The following is a 25,511-nucleotide window of genomic DNA, read 5'->3' as shown; positions in this document are numbered from 1 at the left end:
CTCCAAGGTCTAAAGTGTCAATCATTGGAACAGACACTGACTATGTACAAGCAACCCCCACATTAAGGGGGAGGTTTCATTCCGAGAGAACAGTTCATATTGTGATTTTGCATAACACAAAGCCACATCTGTGCATGTGCAAAAAACAATTTGAACAGTAACAGGAGGGTTACCTGTACTGCAAAGTTTGTTAGACACATAATAGTACAGGAGGGTCAACTGTACTGTAAAATATGTTAGACACAAAATGCTGGAGGTATTAGCCAACATCTGCAGTTCCTTTTTATTACTGTAAAGTATGTTGATTGCCAACTTGCAGCACATTCAGTCCTGCCCCTGAGCTGTATTAATTGGCTACCACAAAAGGACATGTTATACTCTGTTTCATAATTCCTCGCAAGAATTCTATTAGAAACATTCAAACATTCATAAGGAGCAGAGTGAAGGCAAGATAAAATTCTTGTCAGGTTCAAGTTTGTGCACATTGTGATTAATAAATATCTGTTGCGCATTTACGAGTCAGTTTGTCTGATCACAGTGATAAGGTTACAAAAATTATTTTAACACGATCAATAATGTGGGTTACATCATTCTCTTTAACTGTGTTGCAACTTTCTCTGAATGGTTTATGTCTAGTCTGTCTAATTGAGCAGCTGACAGACATTCATATCATCAATGATTCGTATCATTTGGGGGCATCTCAACTGGCAAGGGTTGTCTTCGTCCAATGAAACAAAACATGATTCAGAAGATAATGTTAGTAAGGAAACACAAAAATAAACTGCAATAAAGTAATGAATGAATGAATGAATGAATACGTTTATTGTCATTGCACAATACTGTGCAACGAAATTCCATTACATCTCCTCCGGTTAAAAACAATACAAACACGACAACCATTGACACATATGTACACTTATTAGTAAAAAATAAATAGGTGTTTTAAAAGAATTTAAAAGAATTTAAAAGAATTTGGCGGCATAATCCAGCGATTTATGCGATACTGCATGGGAACGGCTTGTTTTGTAATAGGAACTAAAAGTACTAGTCAATTACCAATTCAAATAAACCATCTAATGCTGGGTTACTTCTGAATATCAAAAGGAGAGCGATAAAAGTTCAAATTGTAGCTGAAAGGACTGTTAGCTATTACTGCAGGCATCTTTAAATTAGAAAAGATAGACAGGAAAGAAAGGGAGGAGGGGTGGCCCTTTTAATAAGGGAGGGAATAACGGCAATAGAGAGGAAGGATATTGCGTTGAAGGATCAGGATAGTGAAACAGCTTGGGTACAGATAGAGAATAACAAGGGGAAAAAAACACTAGTGGGTGTAATTTATAGACCTCCAAATAGCTGTGACGCTGTTAGTCAGAACATAAATCTGCAAATAGTTGACGCATGTAAAAAGGGAACTGCTGTAATCATGGGGGACTTCAATTTTCATATTAATTGGGCAAACCAAACTGGGCAGGGTAGACTAGAGGAAGAGTTTATAGAATGTATTAGAGACGGGTTCCTAGAACAATATGTCACAGAACCGACAAGGGGGGAGGCAATCTTGGATCTGGTCCTGTGTAATGAAGCAGGATTAATTAAAAATGTCATAGTTAGGGACTCGTTGGGAACAAGTGACCACAATATGGTCGAATTCCATATTCAAATAGAAGGGGAGCAGGTTGAAACTCAGGCTAGGGTGCTTAGTCTAAATAAGGGGGATTATGAAGGTATGAGGACTGAGCTGATCAAAGTTGACTGGGATAGCAGACTCAAGAATAAGACGGTACATGAGCAGTGGTGTACGTTTAAGGATCTACTGTATAACCTTCAAGAAAAATTTATTCCTATGAAGAAAAAAAGGGGTAAGGGTAAGAACAGTCAGCCATGGCTCAGTAAAACTATAAAGGATAGTATTCGGCTGAAGGCAAGGGCATATAAGGTAGCCAGAGATAGTGGGAGGGTAGAGGATTGGGAAGCATTTAAAGGTCAGCAAAAAATAACTAAGAGATTAATTAAGACGGGGAAAATAGACTATGAAAGGAATTTAGCGAACAACATAAAAACTAATAGTAAGAGTTTTTATAGTTATATAAAAAGAAAAAGGGTGGCTAAGGTGAACGTTGGTCCATTGGAGGGTGAGACTGGAGAGTTGTTGGTGGGGAACATGGAAATGGCAAAGGCATTAAACGAGTATTTTGTATCAGTCTTCACCATAGAAGACACAAAAAATATTCCAACGCTGGATAAACAGGGGGCGGTAGGAATGGAGGAGCTAAATACTATTAAGATCACCAAGGAGGTGGTATTAGGGAAATTAATGAGACTGAAGGAGGATAAATCCCCTGGGCCTGATGGATTACATCCAAGGGTCTTGAGGGAGATAGCGGTGGGGATTGTGGATGCATTGGTGATAATTTTCCAAAACTCCCTGGAGGCAGGAACGGTCCCAGTGGATTGGAAAATGGCCAATGTAACACCTATATTTAAAAAAGGAAGTAAACAGAAGGCGGGTAACTATAGACCGGTTAGTCTAACATCGGTGGTGGGTAAAATGTTAGAGACAATTATTAAAGAAACACTAACGGGGCACTTGGATAAACATGACTTCATCGGACAGAACCAGCATGGTTTTGTGAAGGGGAAGTCCTGTTTAACGAATCTGCTCGAATTCTTTGAGGAAGTAACAACCCGGGTGGATAAAGGGGAACCGGTGGATGTGGTATACTTGGACTTCCAAAAGGCTTTTGACAAGGTGCCACATAAGAGACTATTGCTAAAAATAAAAAATTATGGGATTGGGGGTAATATATTAGCATGGGTAGAGGATTGGCTAACAAATAGGAAGCAGAGAGTGGGGATAAATGGTTCATACTCGGGATGGCAACCGGTAACTAGCGGGGTTCCGCAAGGGTCGGTGCTGGGACCCCAGTTGTTCACAATTTATATAAATGATTTGGAGGAGGGAACCAAGTGTAATATATCAAAATTTGCGGACGATACAAAAATGGGAGGAAAAGTAGGGGATGAGGAGGATAGGAAGAGTCTGCAAAAGGATATAGATAAGCTAGGTGAGTGGGCAACAACTTGGCAGATGAAATTTAATACTAATAAATGTGAAGTCATTCACTTTGGGAAAAAAAATGATAGGGCAAGTTATTTTCTAAATGAGGAGGAGCTGCGTTGTAATGCAACGCAAAGGGATCTAGGGGTATTAGTACATGAATCACTAAAAGTTAGTATGCAGGTGCAGCAAGCAATCAGGAAGGCCAATTGAGTTTTGGCCTTTATTGCTAGGGGGATTGAGTATAAAAACACGGAGGTCTTGCTGCAGCTGTACACAGTATTAGTGAGACCACATTTGGAATACTGTGTACAGTTCTGGGGTCCATACTTAAGAAAGGATGTACTAGCCCTGGAGGCAGTGCAGCGAAGGTTTACAAGATTAATTCCTGCAATGAGGGGATTGACATATGAGGAAAGGTTAAGTAGGCTGGAACTCTACTCTTTGGAGTTTAGAAGAATGAGAGGCGATCTCATTGAAACATATAAGATCGTGAGGGGCCTTGATCGGGTGGATGCACCGAGGATGTTCCCAATGATCGGGGAAACTAGAACTAGGGGACATAGTTGCAGAATAAGGGGGGGCTCTTTTAAAACTGAGATGAGGAAGAACTTCTTCACCCAGAGGGTGGTTAATTTATGGAATTCACTGCCCCAGGGAGCAGTGGAAGCAGAAACGTTAAATATATTTAAGTCTAAAATAGATGGTTTTTTAGCTGCCAAGGGGATAAGGGGCTACGGGGAGAGGGCAGGGATATGGACCTAGGTATGGTTAGTATAGTAAGACCTGAGTGATCTCCTGGACAAGTGTCGATCGCCTGGATTGGGGTCGGAGAGGAATTTCCCAGATTTTTTTCCCGAATTGGACCTGGGTTTTTATCCGGTTTTTTGCCTCCCCCAGGAGATCACGAGGTTCTTGGGGTGGAGAGGGGTGATAGCGGTATAAAGGGGAGGGTAGTGTCTTGTGTTCTGTGTCTTGTGTCTACTGTTTGTGGGTAAGTGTGTCTGTTTAGTGTTCAGCCATGAGCGAATGGCGGTGCGGGCTCGACGGACCTGGTGGTCTACTCTCGCACCTACTTTCTATGTTTCTATGTTTCTAAACGGCTTTCAATAAGTACCCATACTACAAATAATAGTACCATAGTGATTACAATTTATGCAATGAGCAATGAGTCTCAAATTTGCCCCTTGTAGTCCTAAAAATTCTCATGACAATAGGGTGTTACTTTTCAGTGAAATCAAGCACAGCAAACAGGGATTTTTTCAATTTATCTGAAAATCAGAATTAAAATCTTAATATGCTGATAACGAAAGTCCCAGACCAGCTGGAAGTCTTCACTCAAAAATGTGATTCAACAACACAGGCCCATCAAGTCCACGCCAACCATCGGTCACCCAATCGTGGTATTTCTATGTTATCTCACTTTCACATCTGCTCTCTAAACACCAGGGGACAATTTTTTCTGTCCCGCTGAGTTACGCCAGCATTTTGTGTTTACACCCAGAGGAAACCCACGAAGGTCACAGGGAGAACGTGCAAACTCCACATAGACAGCACCCAAGGTCAGGATCAAACCCGGGTTTCTGGCGCTATGAGGCAGTAGCCCTATCAGCTGCACCAATGAGAATATCACTCATTCTTCTGAACGTCAAAGGGTACAGGCTCATTCTCTTCCAACTGGACAACTCCCTCATTCCAAAAAGAAATAATGTTAGAACGTGAACAGCACGACCCCCAGAGTAGAGAGCCTTCCTTATATTAAATTCGACCTTTTTGATACAAGGGTCAGAGGCACACTGCACATCTCCAGTTGCACTTGAGGTGATGAGCTGTCTCTTTAATTACCAGTCCTGCAGCTAAAGAGACTCCATAATGTTGTGGAGAAGGTAGTTCACGAATGTTGACCCAATCTGAGAAAAGTAAGTTACTTTAAATGCAGTGGTGTGGGGTACAGTTGGAATAGTCTAGTACGTTGCCACAGTGCATTTTGTAGATGTTATGCACTGTGATACCTGTGCACTGGTGCCGAGGGCTAGTTTACTAATCCAGTAGGATGTCAATGATAGCCCAGCTCTCACCTAGCCAGTGGAGTATTCCATTACATTCCTGACTTGAGCCTAGCAGTTCACAAAAAGATTAGGAATGTAAGGCAGCACATCACTTAGAGTCAAAGAGTGATACAGTGTGGAAACAGGCCCTTCGGCCCAACTTGCCAACACCGGCCAACATGTCACAGCTACACTAGTCCCACCTGCCTGCGTTTGGTCCATATCCCTCCAAACTTGTCCGATCCATGTACCTGTCTAACAGTTTCTTAAACATTGGGATAGTCCCAGCCTCAACTACCTCCTCTGGCAGCTTGTTCCATACACCCACCACCCTTGGTGTGAAAAAGTTCCCCTTCAGATTCATATTAAAACTTTTTCCCATCACCTTGAACCTATGTCCTCTGGTCCTTGATTCCCCTACTCTGGGCAAGAGATTCTGTGCATCTACCCAATTTATTCCTCTCATGATTTTATACACCTCTATAAGATCACCCCTCATCCTCCTACGCTCTAAGGAATAGAGACCCAGCCTACTCTACCTCTCCCAATAGCTCAGACCCTCTAGTCCTGGCATCATCCTCATAATGATACCTTGTTGCAGATACCCAGCCTCAGACCTGCTTTTGTAGATACAGTACAAAGATGGCTAGTCAGTGATAACCCTAACCATATATTGATGGTGGAGGTCGCAGTGTGGTACCTGTGAATACAAGGTAAGGTAATTAGATTCTCTCTTTTTGGTCATTGCCTGGAACTAGAGTAGTCCGAATATTATTTGCATTATTTTTATGCTTACTGGGCACACCAGTTTCCTTCCACATCCTGAAGATGTGCTGAGAAGTCAATTCCTACTGTACTTTGCCTCTTGTGATGTTGGAAGCTGGCAAAGATTTACTCAATAAGCTGCCGGGGCATCTCCTGTGTTATAAGAAAAAAATGAGATACGAGGCCCTGCTGTGTGGAGGCAAGGGCATCTTCGTTTTCTGAGGAGCTGTAAATGGAATTGAAGTTTATGCAATCATTGCTAAACATCCAGACTTTTGACCTTTGGCACACCAATATCACCTCCTGTGCATTTAGGATGTGCAATAAATGCCCAAGAACTATTTATCCTAAAGATTGAATATTACGTAAGGAAGACTCTGTTTGCTCTCTAAGCAGTGCAGCACATGTTGCCTAACTTTAGTTTTTGCAATGAGGGAGATATCCTGGGAGGGGAGATTGAGGTTGAACATGTACTCACTGATCTTGACATGAATGAGACGTGTTCAAGTCAAGTCAAGTCAAGAGAGTTTATTGTCATGTGTCCCAGATAGGACAATTAAATTCTTGCTTGCTGCAGCACCGCAGAATATTGTAAGCATAAATACAGAACAGTTCAGTGTGTCTATATAGCATAGACCATATATATACACATAAATAAACAGATAAAGTGCAATAGGCTGTTATAGTTCGCAGTTTGTTTGATGGCGAGTTTAATAGCCTGATGGCTGTGGGGAAAAAGCTTTTCAAGAACCTGGATGTATCAGATTTCAGGCTCCTGCACCTTCTACCTGATGGCAGCGGAGAGATGAGTGTGTGGCCAGGATGGTGTAGGTCCTTGATGATGCTGAGAGCCTTTTTGAGGCAGCGACTGCATTAGGTCCCTTCGATGGTGGATCGGTCAGAGCTGATGATGGACTGGGCAGTGGTCACAACTTTCTGCATTCTTTTCCGCTCCTAAGCTGCTGAAGGTGGTCGGGCTGATGACACTTCTCAAGTAACTCCAACAGCAATGTTCTGAGGCAGGAATGGTTGTTCTATAACGACCAGAATACTTTTCTTTCATACAACTCCAAGGGGTGGGAGATTGCAGCCTTCACGTGATCCACCCTTTCGACTAATGCAATCAACACGACGTGCACAAACAAGATCAAATAGAACAAGTTGACCTACAACTTCTGGCTGTGCACGCCATACGCAAGAAGAAGATACAACTCCAAGCAATTGTGTTTTCTGGCTGATGTAGAAACAACAAATGATATTCCAAGTTTATCATCTCAGTGTTTTTATTTTTTCGAGATGCAGCGCGGAAACAGGCCCTTCAGCCAACAGAGTCCGTGCCAACATTGATCCCCGCACACTAACACGATCCTACACACTAGGGACAATTTACAATTATACCAAGCCAATTCACCTACAAACCTGTATGTCTTTGGAGTGTGAGAGGAAACCAAAGATCTGGGAGAAAACCCAGGCAGGTCACGGGGAGAACGTACAAACTCCGTACAGACAAGCACCCGTATTCAGGATCGAACCCAGGTCTGTGGCGCTGTAAGGAAGAAGCTCTACAGCCACGCCACAGCGCTTCAGCTAATGGAATTTGTAAATGCCATGTGACTATTCAGCTCACTCAACACTGAACCAATATGTTGCAGACATCAATGCATACGCATCCACCATTAAAGCTTCAGATAAAGTTTAGCAGGATTACACTCCAACTTTAATAACCCAAAAATAAGACAAACTGATCTTCCTGGGCAACTTGAATACCAGTGTGGGGCGGGATGCACCCCTCTACCAATTAAGTTGTTATTTGACAAATTGCTTGATACACAGTCTTGACATAAAACATTGTTTCACTAGAAGGACATGCATTAGATATCACAGAAGGACATGCATTAGATATCACAGAACCCCAGGTCCGCTAGCAGTGACACGTATTAGATCAAGTCATCTGAATGAGGGACTGCAAAAACAAGACATAGTGCTGGAGTAAGTCAGCAGGTCCAGCAGCATCTCTGGAGTACATGGAACGGTGGTGTTTCAGGTGACGATCCGTGTTCAGACTGATTATAGTGAAGTGGGGGGAGGGAAAGCTGGAAGAGAGGTAACAAAGCCTTGTGATAGATAGGTGGATAGGTGAGGGGGGGGGGGGGGGGGGGTGGGCGTTGATTGGTAGATAGTTCAACAAAGGCCAGAGATCTAAAGACAAAAGTGTGAGATAAGGATAGAAGTAGATTCTGAAGCCAGGGGAGGGAATATAGGTGGAAAGGATGAAGGAGGCGGGGGGGGGGGGGGGGGGGGGGGGGGGGGAGGGGAGGGAGGGAGGGAGGAAGGAAGGAAATAGGTGCAATTCCAGTTTGGGCACTGCGAAGAGAGGGGGGGAAAGTAGGGGGGGAGGGGGATTTATAGAATGGGCAAGCCATGCATGAGAGAAAAGGGGAAAAATTGAAATTGTCTTCAGGGAAGGTAACATCAATGGAATGAGAAATACAGTTAATAGTTTAAGTTATCCTATTTGACTCTTGTCAAATGCTTCCTGGCTTGCAGAGTATTCCCAGCATTTTCTACTTTTATTTCAGATTTCCAGCATGCAGTGGATTTCCTTTACATTGCAACCATTACAGTTATGTTTCCAATATGCCTCCGGTGTTATGATTGACCTTAGTTCAATGCAAGTCCAAATCCCACCCTAACCAGTGGGGCACTTAATTCCATTTCTGCAATTAATTAAACCTGCATTAAAAACTTAGTATCGGTGATCAAAATCACAAAACAGAAAGATTATCATGAAATCTATTCTGGTTCACTGTTGCCATTTTAGGGATGGGAATCTGTTGTCACTATTTGCTTTGCTCCCTCTGTGACACCAGGCCTATTGTGATGGGTTGGCTTTCAGTTTCCCCCTGAAATGGTCCAACAACCAACTGGGCTGCACAAAAGCAGCACAAGTGATTCATAGGCAGCTCAACAACACTTTCTTAGGGCAATAATTGTTTGGCTTCAGCACCCACATCCATCGCTAATTGTTTTGTTACGCAATCCAATGCAATGGAACTGTTCCAGTTAACAAGAAAAAATAAAACAGCTTGCCTTTATAAACCACCTTTTACAGCATCTTTAAAATGGCACGGTGGCACAGTGGCAGAGTTGCTGTCGGACAGCACAAGAGACCCGGGTTCCATCCTGACTATGGGTGCTCTTTTGTGTGGAATTTATACTCATGACCTGCGTGGGTTTTCTCCAGGATCTCCGGTTTCCTCCCACACTCAAAGACGTACAGGTTTGCAGGCTAATTGGCTTGGTAAAGTTGCAAATTGCCCCAAGTGTATGTAGGGTAGAGTAACTGCGCGAATCGCCGGTCAGCGTGGGCCGAAGGGCCTATTTCCGCGCTGTATCTCTAAACTATACTAAAACAACTTTGAGAAGACTGTTAGTATTTGAAGTGTAGTCAATGCAGGAGAAGGAAAGGCAACCAAGTGAAAGACAATAGAATCCCACCAAACAGCAGCAAGTTAAGTGCATGTTGAAACTGCTAACACCAGATGTGTGAAGTGTTCCCCTCGCATTAGTCATGTCTACAAATATTTCTGGAGCATTTCTGGAGTACATGGACAGAAACATCATCTATCCATGTCTTCCAGGGCTGCTGCCACTTTCTGGGTTACTCCAGCACTTTGCGACTTTTTTTGTAAATCAGCTTCTGCAGTTCTTTGTGTCTGCACATTTTACACATTGGCTGCCGCCCAAAAAAACAGCCCAACATTTACACGCTGATCCATGGGATCATTGCCATCAAAGCAATCTATCTCTATTGGCAGCCTGTTGGCAGCCTATCTCTTTCACTTTCTCTCTTTCTTGCTCTTTCTCTCTTTTTCTATTTGATTTTTGTCAAAATTAAAATGGAAGATGTACAATAAATGTATTTTGTCATATGCCGCGGTTTATACTACTGTACACGGCTACTAATAATTCATCCCCTTCCCTCAAACATTACCCTCAATCACACTTTCAGTCAATGTGTTCCAGCATTTCCACTGTCCTTTAATTTTCTTTTAAGCAGCATTATTCAATTATTTGTCATCACATGGTCTAAATGAAACTTGCCTGTGGCTATTTTATAGATAATTCCATCATACTGAAACTAACACAAGGAAGAGGATCGTCCTTTCAGCTTAAATAAGACATCTTCTGGCTTCATGCACATCCTCCATTTGATTTGCTGATTACTAGGATGTTACCAGGACTAGAGAGTTCGAGATACAAGGAGAGGCTGGATGGGCTGGAACATTTTCGGGGAGGCGCAGGAGACTGAGGGGGGACATAAAGTATACAAAACAATGAGCCTCATATACAAGGCAGATAGTCACAATCATTTTTCCCAGGCAGAGGAGTCTGGAATTAGAGGGTACAAGCTTGAGGTGAGAGGGGAAAGATTTAAAAGAACCCTGAGAAACAATTTCTTCACACAGAGAAAGTGAGAATGTGGAAGGAGTTGTCGTAGGAAGCGATAGAAGACTCGTCTTAGCAGAAAAATCAGAGCAATTTTCAAAGATGTGGTCTCCTTTCATTGATTCATTACAAGGATAGTATGGTGCAACACAACCTCGGAATTAAACCGATTTACAGACAGGGTGATGGGTGTGGTGAGAAATGAAGCAGGTTTATCAACACGTTTTCATCTTTTTTTAAATTATTTTTCGTTTTTGTCTTCGTTTTAGTTTTTTTAGAGTTTTTACTTACTCACTCTGTGACTACACTGTTTGGTAGTTTAGGGGTTCTATTTTTACACATTCACTATCTCTTTCACTTTCTCTCTTTCTTGCTCTTTCTCTCTTTTTCTATTTCATTTTTGTCAAAATTAAAATGGAAGATGTACAATAAATGTATTTTGTCATATGCCGCGGTTTATACTACTGTACACGGCTACTAATAAAAATATTAATTTAAAAAAAAGAAGCGATAGAAATGGATACAAAGCGACATTTAAAAGACATTTAGACGGGTACCTGGACAGGAAAGGCATATATGCCCCCTCTATACAAATAGGACTAACTCGGTTACAAAACTTGGTCAGCGTGGAGGAAGTGAGCCAAAGTGCTTGTTTCCCTGCTATATGACTCTATGGCCAGGCTTTCAGCTGCCAAGCCTCCAACCACTGGATTTTTATCTTAACCAGAACACCTCTCTACATTTCATGAACAACAACGTAGGAAAATAGGATTAGGAGTTAGCCTTGATGTATTTCAAGCTTGTTCTGCCATTCAATAAAATCATGTCTGGTCTGATGTTGCCCACAGCTCTACTCTCTTGCCTCTTCCCCCATTGCTGCCAATTCCCCTCCAATTTAGGGGAATTGGCACCCCTGCAATGTAGAGCAGGGGTGCCAAACCTTTTTTGTCCCGTTTACCCCTGGCAACTTTAATAGCACATAACAATGGTATTTCACTTATTTATGACCAACTAATGATGAACAGATACCGGTATACCAGAACCAAACCCAATCAGTCAATGAGAAAAAAATGTACAAATCCAGAATCAACAAATTTACCCCCTGGGTAGGAGAAATTTACCCCAGGTTGGGAACCCTTGGTGTAGAGTATTTGTAGTGACACATTTCTCTATTATGCCTCTTACACGGTACATTTTTAAGTAAGCTTTTGATCTCTTGCTCTAACACTTCATTCAATGACTAATTGACACATTTGTCTGATAAATACCCTTGAAAGATCACTCCTCTAACAATGATATAATAAAGCATGCTGTTGTCCTAGGCAAGCTTTGTTCATTGTGATGTATGTAATATAATTAGCATATGTTATGTCTTGTGCGAGGGGACGCATGCGCTGGGGGAGACTCATGGTGGCGTCCAGCAATAAAGAAGCTTGTTAGTTTGCTCCTATATCTGAGAGTTCTTTTGAGTCAGTTCCAAGCATCCAAATACACTGAAATTAAATTTAAGCAGGTATGTCAGGTAATAAATACATGGAGCACAACAGTGGAAAAGAACTACATGCCCAGCACACTCTTTCAATCATTTTTCATTTTGTATTAAGCTACAAACAAAAAACTTGTATTAAAAGTAAATTAATAATAACAAGGATTTTGCGCCCTGCAGTTTTATGTTCATTGTGCTTTTTGCGAGGGAAATCTCTTTGTGATCACTGGGAGTGTTTCCCCCCTCTACCCTCTTAATTCACTCCGTCATCTCCAAGAAAATCTGAAAATATCAGCATGAACTGATGCGCTGCCATTCATTCAATAAAATGATCAAAGCTGTTCTGCTCTGGCAACACCCCGTAAACAATCTACCAACCCCAACCCTAAAGAAGCCACAAAGTAAGCTCATCTTCTCGGCTGTCTGGATGTCAATCATAATTGCCAACTAGGAAGCCTCGTGGCTTCTCTAACAAGAATCAACAGGACTGGTTTGACGAGAATAGCCAGATTGTAGATTCACGAATCTTCTGAATAGAAACCATTTTCTTGCTGTAATGTTGCACATCTGATAATCTTCTTGCAGGAGTGCAATTAATCTTTAGAATTAATGGGAATTGTTCAATTTATAGCAATGACATTCAAAAGTCGTGGTGCCTAAACTTCTGTAGTTGAACTCCAATTTGCAGACAGTGCTCATAATTGCACCTACTCAGAGGCAGAGCTTCAAGCCAATATCGATGCTTTCATTGAAACAAGAGACAAAGGCCCTCGAGCCCGAACCCTGTGCTACAACAATACATGACTCACTCCAAGATCTTGAATAACACAAATCTAACCAAACTGCAGTGCCTTGCAAGGATGCGTTCTCAGCCCTTTACTATACCTCCTATACACTCACAACTCTGCAGCTGAATATTAAAGTTCACATTCAGGTTTATTGTCATAGGCATGAGTACAGTGATGCACAGGTATAATGAACATTTTGATTGCAGCAGCTTCACAGGTGTAGTGGGCATTTGGCTTAATTTTGTGTGTCATAAATGAAGGCATTTGCCTTAAAATGTTGTCTGCCTGTAATTATGTGAGTGGGATTTATTATGTAGTCGGAGGCGTGTTTGCTGCTGGGATTCTTGCGCAGAAGCTGTTAGCTTTTTAGTTAGTTCGGAGGAGGCATGCAGAAGGAATATCTTTCGACCATGTGGAGCTATGCAGAGACATAGAGTTTGACTAAGGTTAAAAAATACGAGTCAAAGAAGAAGGTTGGATGAATATCTTACTGTTTTGCTTTGACAATATAGAAACTATTAATCAAGAGATGAAGATTTATCTTTCGAGAGGCTTTGAATGTCTCGTGGAGAGCTCCCATGCGTAAAACGACACTCTCCTCACCCCATGTTTTCTCCTAAGTGGCTACAGGGAGCGATCTCTTGAACGATATAATAATCTGCCACTATAACAGGCACATAGGTTCAGATAAACACGCAGTCAGAAGATGTGTCTCGACCTGAAACATCATATATCCATCTCCAGGGTTGCTGCCTGAACTGCTGAGTTATACCAGCACTTTAAAAAAAAAAATACGCATAAAATTCTAAAAGAAAGACTGTGCTATAAAGCAAGACATTAGTGCAAAGACAGATTATTGGGAAAGAGGAAAAAAATCATTGCAGTGCAAGAGGTGGGCTGCAGTGTTCCGTTGTCAAGTAGGAGTGTAGGCTAGTTCAAAAACTTGATAGTTGTAGGAAAGTAGCAACTTGGTAGTGAGGGATTTCAGGCTTCTGTGTCTCCTGGCTAATGAAGCAATAAGAAGAGGGTATGGCCTGAATGATGGGGATCATAGAGATGTACAGCATGGAAATAGGCCCTTACACTCAACTAGCCCATGCCAATCAAGATGTCACATCTACACTAGTCCCACCTGCTTGTGTTTGGCCCATATCTCTCTAAACCTTTCATATCCATATACCTATCCAAATGTTATTATGGTGCCTGCCACAGCTACCTCATCAGGCAGCTTGGTCCATATACTCACCATCCTGTGTGTTAAAAAGTTGCCCCTTACATTCCTATTAAATCTTTCCCCTCTCACCTTGAACCTATGTCCTCTGGTTCTTGATTTCCCTGTGAAGACTTTGTGTATTCAACCCATCTATTCCTCTCATGATCTTTTACACCTTTATAAGAGCACTCTTCATTCTCCTGTGCTCCAAGGAATAGGTTACAGTGCAAAAGTTGCTCACTAGCATAGAAGCAATTAAGGCAGCAATTCATCTGAAGGCCATTCAGTATAACCTGCTATGGTTAGAACATAATTAATTCTTACAATATAAGGAAACTGCATAATTGAGGTTTATATCCTTCCAATGGCCTAATAACAGTCCAGGTCCAGGAAGTAGTCTTTTGAAGGCAGGTTTTCCAGGTTTTGGACAAGAACGGAAGATGATAAAATAAGTGTCTCTCAAACTGGTAATTGTCAAAAGAAAAAATGTGAAAATATTATATCAATCTGGAATTATAGCTAATGATAAAAACTAATTTGTAAACAGATATTCAAAAAGCAGCCAATGAAATATTGTTTTCCCTCACTGCTGAGAATGGAAGATTAGTATTTCGGCCAAGATGATTCAATTCTGATGAATTTCAATATTTTCTTATACATTTCATTTGAAATTGTCAATATTGATGAGCATTCTTTGGATCTCAATTTCAGTCATTCTCTTTTTTCTTTTTTTTTTTAAAGTTGAGTACAAACAAAATGTAATTACAGCCAGAATATTTAATAATTATTGAAGCTCACCATTTGTCGAGATTCTTTTATACTCAACGAACCAACATGAATGATCACATGATCTAACCTACAGGGGGATAGGGGGAAAGATAATACAATTAAATTTAAACAAGTTCAAAAAGTAAATGTAAACTTTGATTAAAGAGGCAGATGGAAAAACAGAAGCCAGGATGGAATTTTTTGGACTTTTAGCTTTACAAGTCAACAGTTGAAAGAGTAACATCCTCTTATAAATTATTCATAGCTAGTCAGATATGAATTCAAGTGCAGAAATCAATCCTGTAGGCAATACTATGGGTCTGAGTTTGGTGCCTTCATCACTCGATGAAAGAGGTTAAAAGATCTGGAAGGTCCATCAAAAGTATCCTGGTTGAACCACTGTAATGCATTTTGTACATAGCAGACACAGCAGTTACAGCAACACTGATGGTAGGAATAAATGTTTATGTCCATTGAATCTATCTACACTTCATTCTGCCTCGACGAGGTCACTTGCATAATCAAGGAGCAGTCTCACCCCGATCACTCCCTCTTCTCCCCTCTCCCATCAGGCAAGAGATACAAGAGCTTGAAAACGTATACCTGCAGATTCAGGGACGGTTTCTTCCCAGCTGCTATCAAGCAACTGAACCACCCTCTCACCAGCTGGAGAGCGGGCCTGCCCTCACATCTAACTCATTGGAGACCTTCAAACTATCATTGATTGGACTTTTGGAACTAAATATTATACCCTTTATCCTGTATCTGTACTGGGGATGGTGGGATTGTAATCATGTATAATCTTTTCGCTGACTGGATAGCACGCGACAAAAAGCTTTTCATGGTACCTCCATACACATGCCAATAATAAACTAAACTTAAGGTAAATTAACAGCATTCTATTAAATTCTTGATTTGAGATTGGATACCCTGCCTCTGGGCTGCTTTTGTAGCCCTGGAATGGCTGGTCCAGTTGAAGTTTTTGGTCAATGATGACCACAGGATGTTGATGATAGGTGCGCAATGTGTGACAATGATAATCACATGGAATATCTTGCTGCAAATAATCATAGCCTGGCATTATAGTGGGGCAAATACTAGTTAGTAAGCCATGCTCAAATGTTGTTGAGATCTTGTTACACGCAAGCAAAGGTGTCTTAATGTGGCTCAGGATTTGAGAATGGAATTGACTGTTGAGCAATCATCTGCAAACAAGCCCATTACGAACCTTATGATAGAATGTGATTGAAGAAGCACACTAAGAAAGTTGAGCCAAGACACTGCCCTGAAAAACTGCAAGTTGAGACGAGTGATCTTCAACGTCTACACCATATTCCTTTATGAAATTGTAAGTTAACCCACGTGATGTTTTGTCCATGATGCTCATTCATTTCAGTTTTTTTGGGGCTCCTTAATGACTCACTGTCAAATGGCTCTTTGATGTCAAGAGCAGTCACTGCCACTTCTAGAATTCAGCTCTTAAATACATCTTTGGGCCACGGGCCATAAAGCCAAGTAGTCCTTCAAACTACAGACCAGGTACATGGGAGTAAGTAATTACTAAGAGCCAGTTAACAGCCCTGTTAGTGACACATTCTATTGTTTTGCTGATGATTGAGAGTAGCCAATGATTTGATGGGCTGGATTTGTCTTGCATTTTTGTAAACAGGTTACAAGTGGGCAATTTTCCACAGTCATTGTATATGCCGGTCTTTTAACAATGATAGAGATAGTTTGGCATCAGATATAAACTACTTCCGGCACTACAGCCAAGATGTTGCCTAGTTAAATAGCTTTTGCTGTATCCAGTGCTCTTAACTTATTTGCTGTTATATATGGTGAATACATTTGGCTAAACATTAGCTTTTGTAATGGGGAAAGGGGGGAGGGCGGTAGGATTTCACAACAAAACCAAAAATCACTCATCTTCTTCGCACTTTCAGTTGGACATAATTGTATACTCTTCACCCTGAATTTTTGAAAACCATTTACATGGTGACTATCTTTCAACTATGCTGTATGCAGGCGTCCTTTATGGCAGCATTCTCACCTCTTGGTAATAAAGTTGTAGTATAGCACCAGAGTCTTGGGCACAAATATTTAGGCTGTCATGTTAGTGGGATTCTGAGGAAGTGCTGCCATTTTTCAGTGAGAAATTCAGCTGAGGCCTTGCTGCCCACAAGAAGCTGTATGGGGTCATAAAGTGCTATTTTGAAAAGCAGCAAAAACCTTCCTGTCAAAATGATAAATTTGTTCATCAAACAATACTATTAAAATAAATTGCGTATGATTATTATGGTTGCTGGAGGTTGCTGTGAGAAAAATTGTCATTGCTGAATAACAACATCCCTACATTTAATGTGGAGGTTTCACAGGTTGTAAAGCGCTTGGGGTCCTCAATGTTATGAAAGACAATAAACTAAAGGCCTTTTCTATATTTACATTTCACACAAAATAACGCTGTTGCTTTTGTATCATGTGTCGCTGTACAACCTAACATAAATTCCACATTCTAACTCAAAGTCAGGTGTTATGAGGAGAAGGTAGGAGAATGGGGTTAGGAGGGAAAGATAGATCAGCCATGATTGAATGGCAGAGTAAACTTGATGGGCCAAATGGCCCAATTTTGCTCCTATCCCTTATGACTTATGATGACCTTAAATGCATTAAAATGGAAAGGCAAGATCTCCTACTTCTCAATACAGTTCATTTGGTCAGTTCTAAAAATGCATCTGGAATGTTTAGAATTATTTCTATTAATATTAAAGCCAAAGCCAGCCACATAACATTAAAAATGAGGTTTCCATAGAACAGCATTTTTACCGTGTGTGCAAACCATATTCACATGGCACCATTGACATCACGATACACCCAGCGGCAAAGCTCAGGGACCATGACTGATTATTTTAATGGTAAAGAGTTCACTGCAATGGAATTCAATAGCAAGATTCCAATGTACTCAATCTTAGGAAACTTATAAAAGAATTCAAGAGGAACTCATTTATGATTCGAACAGAAATTTAGTTCAAAATTTAAGTTGTCAAGGACTACGGTTGAGCACTTGAAGTGGTCTGAGATACTTTGGGCAAGAATGAAAAAAACTAAGTATTTCTTCTCTTGCTTGCTATCCAGCAACTTCTGTCAGGAAATGTGTGAATGTGGACTGTATAGAAGAACATGAAGCTCAGCTGTCATTCCTTCACAATAGACAATAGACAATAGGCGCAGGAGTAGGCCAATCGGCCCTTCGAGCCAGCACCGCCATTCAATGTGATCATGGCTGATCATCCCCAATCAGTACCCCGTTCTTGCCTTCTCCCCATATCCCCTGACTCCTCTAGGCAACTGTCACTGGCAAGGTTCTTGCATGAGCAGTGTGCATTAGGATCAAAACAGTGCACAAGCAGCACGCTTTGCACTCTGGATCTTTAAAATATATAAATAGACATCTAGTGTATGGTTGTGATGAATTATCTATGAACAGTATCTAAATACGAGCACTCACTTGCCCTTTCCCTTGTTAATCCATTCTTCAGCAACCAATTTTCTTTCTTCAACACTAAGTGACATGCCTTCCCCAGTAGTTCCATTGACTGGAAAACAACAAAGAAAACATATGACAATATAGGTTCTTAAAATAAATTCAGTTCTGGAAATTGGTACAATAGTTATTTCAACATTTGCAATTAATACAACTATTTTTACATCAGCTTAAGCATAGCAAATTTGTTTGGACATTTACTTACGTAAGGAATTTTACCCCATGTTGATGACCAGTGTGAGAATGAGAGAAACTGCAAACAAAATGCAACCGCAGAACTGTACCACATTTGAAATGGGGTGGTGGGGTTATAATAAGCTAGTGGAGCTAGGTTGGGGAGAAGTAAAGTGCAAATGAGAGAGGGGGAAAAAAACAATGTAGGTGATTGGTGGAAATGGAAAAGGGGTTATGGGGAGGGGGAATTCAGCTGATGGGGGTGGAGCCAAAGGCTGATAAGCGATAGGTGGAACCAAATAAGGGAGGGACGATTTGCAGAAGGAAAACAGATGGGAGAAGGAAGGAAGGGAGGGAGAGAGGTGTTAACTATTTTGAAAAACCATTAAGGTGGATAATTTTTTTTGTCCTGATGGAATCTATCCCTTATATAAAGGGAGGCAAGAAAGGAAAAGGCTGGGGCATTGATAAATCTTTGTATCCTAGTTTGCCATCGTCGAGGTCACTTAAGAGTTGCAAATATTGCTTCAAGAGAGGGTTAGATTTAGCTCTTAGGGCTAAAGGAATCAAGGGATATGGGGAAAAAGCAGGCACGGGGTACTGATTTTAGATGATCAGCCATGATCATATTGAATGGCCGGTGTTGGCTCGAAGGGCCGAATGACCTACTCCTGCACCCATTTTTCTATGTTTCCTTGTTTAAGAAGGGTAATTGGGGATAATCCAGGAAATAACACATTGTTGAGATTTATATCTGTGGTAATGAAATTAATGATGATTGCTAAGGACAGGTTATACTCACATTGTGAAAAGCATGGACTTAATAGGGATATCCAGTGTTGGTTTTTGAGGGGCAGGTGCAAATTCACAAATTTGAGGAGGTGATAAAGATGACTGATAAAGGTAGGGCAAGGGATGGGGTCTACACAGACTTTAGTTTAGAGATACAGAGCGGAAACAGGCCCTTCGGCCCACCAAGTCCGCGCCAACCAACGATCCCCGCATATTAGCATTATCCTACACGCATTAGGGACGATTTTTACATTTACCAAGCCAATTTATCTACATACCTGTACGTCTTTGGAGTGTGGGTGGAAACTGAAGATCTCGGAGAAAACCCACGTGGTCACAGGGAGAACGTACAAAATCCGTACAGACAGCACCCGTAGTCGGGATCGAACCCGGGTCTGCGGTGTAAGGCAGCAACTCGACCGCTGCGCCACATTTTACAAGGTTGCTACTGATAGGATGTTTCACAACACTAAAGTTCAAGTTCAAGTGAGTTTATTGTCATGTGTCCCTGTATAGGACAATGAAATTCTTGCTTTGCTTAAGCACACAGAAAATAGTAGGCATTTACTACAAAACAGATAAATGTGTCCATATACCATGATATAAATATATACACACATGAATAAATAAACTGGTAGTGCAAATAACAGAAAGTGGTTGCTAATAATCAGAGTTTTGTCCGAGCCAGGTTTAATAGCCTGATGGCTGAGGGGAAGTAGCTATTCCTGAACCTGGTTGTTGCAGTCTTCAGGCTCCTGTACCTTCTACCTGAAGGTAGCAGGGAGATGAGTGTGTGGCCAGGATGGTGTGGGTCTTTGATGATACTGCCAGCCTTTTTGAGGCAGCGACTGCGATAAATCCCCTCGATGGAAGGAAGGTCAGAGCCGATGATGGACTGGGCAGTGTTTACTACTTTTTGTAGTCTTTTCCTCTCCAGGGCGCTCAAATTTCCGAACCAAGCCACGATGCAACCGGTCAGCGTGCTCTCGACTGTGCACCTGTAGAAGTTAGAGAGAGTCTTCCTTGACAATCCGACTCTCCGTAATCTTCTCAGGAAGTAGAGGCGCTGATGAGCTTTTTTGATAATTGCGTTTGTGGGATCCATGGTGATGTAGTAAATTGGTTGAAAAATTGGCTTAGTCATAGAAAATAGAAGAGTGGAGGAGGGTATTCATTATCTGGTGCTCTGTAATCAATGAAGGTCCACATGGATCAGAGCTGGAGCCTCCATTATTTATAGTATATTTTTGAATGACAATACACGTGGTACAATTAGTAGCTTTGCAAACAACATGAAATTGGTAGTTTAGATTGTGAGGAAGGTTGTTAATTGTTTTCTAACATCATTCTCCTCAGTACCAATTTTCATATAGTATTTCATTGCATATTGAAACAAGACTTGTCAATGTGGTTATTTTTTAGATGGACAAGTGCCATTTTTATTTCCTACTTGTTATACTATCACTATGCAGTATATAACAAAAGTATAGATGCCAGTCCCAGGTGTTGATACTGACAATTTTGGGGGATTTGTTGATGGAAAAGAAACTGGTTACTTCACTAAGGACCTTGTTTTGAATCCACCTGCATGAATCATCTCATTGCCACCCTGAATCATTCTCTTGCCCGATCTTCCAACTACCGACGTATGCAAGACAAAGTTTTTATCTAGTGGTCATGACCATGCATTGAATACTTCCTATTTACAATGGATATCCCAAATTGACAAAACCAATCCACAGTAGCTGAGGAGAAACCATATTTCATGAAGAAAGAGGACACCTTGGATGTCCTAGAATGGAAAGCCTCATCTTGAGAGCAGATGGGGCAGAGAGAGAGAAATTGAGAATAAGGGATGGCATCCTTACAAGAGTCAGAGTGGGAGATAGTGTAGTCAAGGTAGCTGTATTAACCTATTATAACTTATGAGAGCAAACCAAGGATAAATATGATTTTTGGGGGTGGGTGAGGGGTTGTCAGAGGAGAGAGAGATAAATAGCAAAAGAACATGGAACATTTAGTTCTAGCATAAACTTACCAAAAATATTTCTAATCCCTTGGACCTTTACCAGATAATCAATATATGGACCAATAACAGGGAGATTAATTTCACTGCAAGACAAAAAACAATATTTCCAAATGATACATTTGTTGCCATATAAGTCGGTTGGCATTAAATCTTGAATTGTGTTCACATTCTTACTCATCATTTGTCAGGGGTGTGAAGGTTGCTGCCACCAAACCACTAAGCCTTTTGCTGCTCATTTCTACCTGAAGGAAAAATACATTAATTAAATCTTGAGGTTCAAATTGAGCGTCTAGGTACACACAATAAGTAAGACAACCTATCAACAACAGATATACGGCGCAAAACATGAAGGAGAAAACAAGACAAACTGGTGTATTTAAGGGAATCAGACAACTCTGACGCTTCTCCCAGTGTATTCAACCACATCTCTGGAATTTGAATTTGAATTTGAGGAACTGGGGCAGTCACCTAATTGTTTTAGTAACAATTTTTAATGAAGTTAATCATAATCATAATCGTAAATTTATTAGCCAATTATGTTTTGCAACATATACGAGGAATTTGATTTGCCATACAGTCATACCAAAAGAGCAACAAGACACACAACTACATAAAATTTGACATAAACATCCACCACAGCGGCTCCGCCACATTCCTCACTGCGATGGAAGGCAATAAAGTCTTATCTTCTTTCCTCTTTTTTCTCCCGCGGTCGGGGGAGTCGAACCATCCACAGCGGAGGCGATCGAAGCTCCCACAGCCGGCGATCGAAGAACCCGTGATCGGGGTGATCTAAGATCCCGCGTCGGGGCGATCGAAGTTCCCGCGGCTGGAGCTCCCGAAGTTAATCCCTGACAAAGGGATCGCCGGCTCCACAATGGGGTGGGAGATTGCAACCTCCCTGTTTCGACGAATGCAATCAACCTGGCGTGCACAATCAAGTAAGATCAAATAGAACAAGTTGGCCTACAACTTTAGGCTGTGCACGCCATACGAAAGAAGAAGAAGAAGTTCCACAATGTTAAGTCCGCAGGCTCCCGCGGTTGGAGATCCCGAATTCCCAGCAAGAGGCCGCCAGCTCCACGATGTTAGACCGCATTGCGGACGTTGGGACGACACTGAAAAAGTTGCATCTCCGTCAAGGAAAGTGATTAAAAAAAAGTTTGCCCCACCCACAAAGAAGAAAAAAGACGAGACAGACCGTTGGCGAGGCGGCCACTCACGGCGCCCCCTGGTAGTAACGAGATGAACCTCCGAATCATCTAAATTATGCCACTCTTTAACTTACTGTGAATCAAAGATCTTAGAGCAGAGCAAGATGGGTTACTCGCACACAAACGCGTAGTACGCTCATGGGCAGATTCATGGGTGATTATAGGACCCATTTTAGCAACCAGCCTCCGCCATCCTGCTCTGCCATCTTGCTCCGCCATCTTGCTTCCGGCCAAAGATCGGATCTTTGTTTCCGCAGCGGGGAGAGGGAGTGTGCGGCCCGGGGAGAGGGGGTGCGCGGATCGGGGCAGTGGGGAGAGGGAGTGCGCGGCCCGGGGCAGCGGGGAGAGGGGGTGTGCGGCCCGGGGAGTGGGAGTGTGCGGCCCGGGGAGTGGGAGTGTGCGGCCCGGGGAGAGGGGGTGTGCGGCCCGGGGCAGCGGGGAGAGGGGCATAGGGGGAGGGGAGACATTGTAGTGTGGGGGCATGCGAGGGAGTGCTGGGGGGAGAGTTGAGGGGTGGGATAAGGCCTAGTGCGTGTGAAGTTGCAAGGAGGTTTACAATGTTTCTTATTTAATGTCCCTGTCTAGTCTGAAATAAAGTTCATCATTGGATCAGAAGAAATATAATTGTGTGCGTTATATGATTATATACATTTATATCACATTCATGTATGTGTGTTTATAAACATTTTATTCTTTAACAAGAATTAACAGAATTATGAACTAACAAAATTATGAATCTAACCCTATATCGCGCACAAAAACTTCCCCCGCAATGTCAATTACCCCGCGAGTCGGGTCGGGTAGGTTCCGGTTACTACAAAATCAACTCAAACACTGCTTGTGAGCCATTTAAAAAGATATGATTTAAAAAACATTAAAAAAGACAATTACCAGAGTCAAATGCTATTCTTGACAAGAAGTATGAACTGACAGAATTATGAATCTAACCCTATATAAACCCAGTAACCCTAAGATTTTTGCCTCCACCACAGTGAGGAGGTGCTTGGAGGATACACTGTGGTGGATGTTAATTTGTGTTTATTGTTGTTTTTTATTGTATGTATGACTGCAGCCACGAAATATAGACAATAAAGGTATTCAATTCAATATCACACACACACACACACACAAACTGTTGCCCCGCAACATTGATTACACTGCTAGTCGGGTCGGTTCAGGTAGGCTCCGGTTACTAAAATGGGCGGGGGAAATGCCCAGGTAGCGTACTACACGTCAGCCCATTGTATTTCGCAGGAGTGGCCTATCTTGCTCTGCTCTAAGATCTTTGCTGTGAATGTCATTGTCATTGAACGGCATAAGAGCAACAAAGTTAAACAATAAAACGATGTCACGGGACCGGGAGATTGCAAATCCCGTGACCGTGATCCCGTGACAGCCTCCTCAAAAATTAAGTGAAATTACCAACCCAAACGCCCAGAGCAGTCGACTGCTAAATATAATAGTTTGCTAATGTATGTCCACTGCGAGGAAGCAGCTGGTACGTTGGGATTTCGGATGCGAGGGGGCAGGAACGGCCCCGATTAAGCAGCTCCCGATTCACTCTAACTTGGCCGCCGGGAACATGAACTTACGTCTCCTCTCTGAGACATCCTCCCTTGCCTGCACGATGCTCAGCTCAGCTCAGATGCCGGGGAGCTGGTGCCGCCCGCCCTCTCGATCAAAGATCTTATAGCTATAGGATCTTTGCTCTCGATGACAGGCGGGCCGGTGATCATTGTGTGTCAGCTGATCGCTCGGTAGCCGCCTCCTCTCTGTCTGTCTGTCGCCTTTGTGAATGGATGGCTAGATAGATGGATGGATGCCAGCCGATGTGTCGCACAACTTGAACACCGCGGTGACTGAGAACAGATTCCTCCGGTTGCATACTTCAAAAGCACAGGCTTGGACCGAGGAGTCGAACATTCAGACGAAAACTATTCTATATTTCCTCATATTCCACTTGGGTAACTTACAACCCGACGGTATGAACATTGAAGACAGATATAAAATGCTGGAGTAACTCAACGGGATAGGCAGCATCGCTGGAGAGAAGGAATGAATGGGTGATGTTTTGGGTCGAGACCCTTCTTCAGACAGAAAGGTCTTGACCCAAAACGTCACCCACATTCCTTTTCACCAGAGATGCTGCCAGTCAGACTGAGTTACTCCAGCATTTTGTGCCTGTCTTCGATGTAAACCAGCATCTGCAGTTCCTTCCTACATGGTATAGGGTGATTTCACGAAAGGTCACTGGAGCATAGATCCTCACCCACGTGACCGCAAAATCCAACTGGGGTACAAGCGTCACTTCCGGTACATGTTAGTGATGCTGAAAACGCGAACTTTCACACCCGTTAAAAACCGCGAAAACGGCCCGTTTTGGAGCTGTAAATAACTGTGCCAGTCGGGGTGACCGTGAGGCACAGTTATCTAACTTTACAGTCCAGAAGATAGATAAAAACGAAGGTAAATACAAGAGGGAGCTGAAGGGGCAAAAACAGCGGAAGTGGTTAGCGGGCATTCGCCGTGGAGATATAAAGATCGAAAATATCGGGAATTATCGCGTTTGCTCGCTGCATTTCATCAAAAGTAAGGCATTATTGACGTTTTATCTTAATTCATTTGTTATATGAAAAGTTTTAAAAGTGAAAAATCCGTCAGTAAAATTGCAAAATCGCCCATGGTTCTCAGGTGGGTTTTAACATGCAAAATGAAAACTGACAATTATCCCATTCCTTAGCTTGCATCTGAGTAAGATTTATTTCAAAACTCATTGATAGTTTACGATTATTTAAATGGTAAATGTAGCTTCAGAAGCGTTTTCATTTTGCATGTTAAAACTCACCTGAGAACCATGGGCGATTTTGCAATTTTACTGACGGATTTTTCACTTTTAAAACTTTTCATATAACAAATGAATAAAGATAAAACGTCAATAATGCCTTTTGATGAAATGCAGCGAGCAATCGCGATAATTCCCGATATTTTCGATCTTTATATCTCCACAGCGAATGTCCGCTAACCACTTCCGCTGTTTTTGTCCCTTCAGCTCCCTCTTGTATTTACCTTCGTTTTTATCTATCTTCTGGACTGTAAAGTTAGATAACTGTGTCTCACGGTCACCCCGACTGGCACAGTTATTTACAGCTCAAAAACGGGCCGTTTTCGCGGTTTTTACGAACGGGT

At 42.0% G+C, this 25,511-nt stretch overlaps 1 protein-coding gene across 4 annotated transcripts in view; it reads right to left on the bottom strand.

Annotated features, from left to right (window-relative positions):
* npl (N-acetylneuraminate pyruvate lyase) overlaps nt 1-23,996 on the bottom strand; it is a 40,374-nt gene extending 16,378 nt beyond the window's left edge. Inside the window, exons 1-5 of one of the 4 annotated variants that reach the window (XM_033028190.1) lie at nt 23,748-23,996; nt 21,286-21,353; nt 21,121-21,194; nt 18,081-18,168; nt 14,606-14,663 (exon numbers count right to left, since the gene is read on the bottom strand). In XM_033028190.1, coding sequence (XP_032884081.1) covers nt 14,606-14,663; nt 18,081-18,168; nt 21,121-21,194; nt 21,286-21,347 — 282 coding nt within the window. In that variant the 5' untranslated portion in view covers nt 21,348-21,353; nt 23,748-23,996. The remainder of the gene's footprint in view (nt 1-14,605; nt 14,664-18,080; nt 18,169-21,120; nt 21,195-21,285; nt 21,354-23,747) is intronic. The other 3 variants (XM_033028188.1, XM_033028189.1, XM_033028192.1) reach the window with 3 other exon arrangements.
* Between the last annotated feature and the right edge of the window lie 1,515 nt (nt 23,997-25,511).

Source organism: Amblyraja radiata, chromosome 10 (genome assembly GCF_010909765.2).
Source record: "Amblyraja radiata isolate CabotCenter1 chromosome 10, sAmbRad1.1.pri, whole genome shotgun sequence".
Classification (NCBI taxonomy): domain Eukaryota; kingdom Metazoa; phylum Chordata; class Chondrichthyes; order Rajiformes; family Rajidae; genus Amblyraja; species Amblyraja radiata.
Note: the sequence above shows the minus strand (reverse complement) of the source record. Positions and strands in the feature narration are given on the sequence as shown.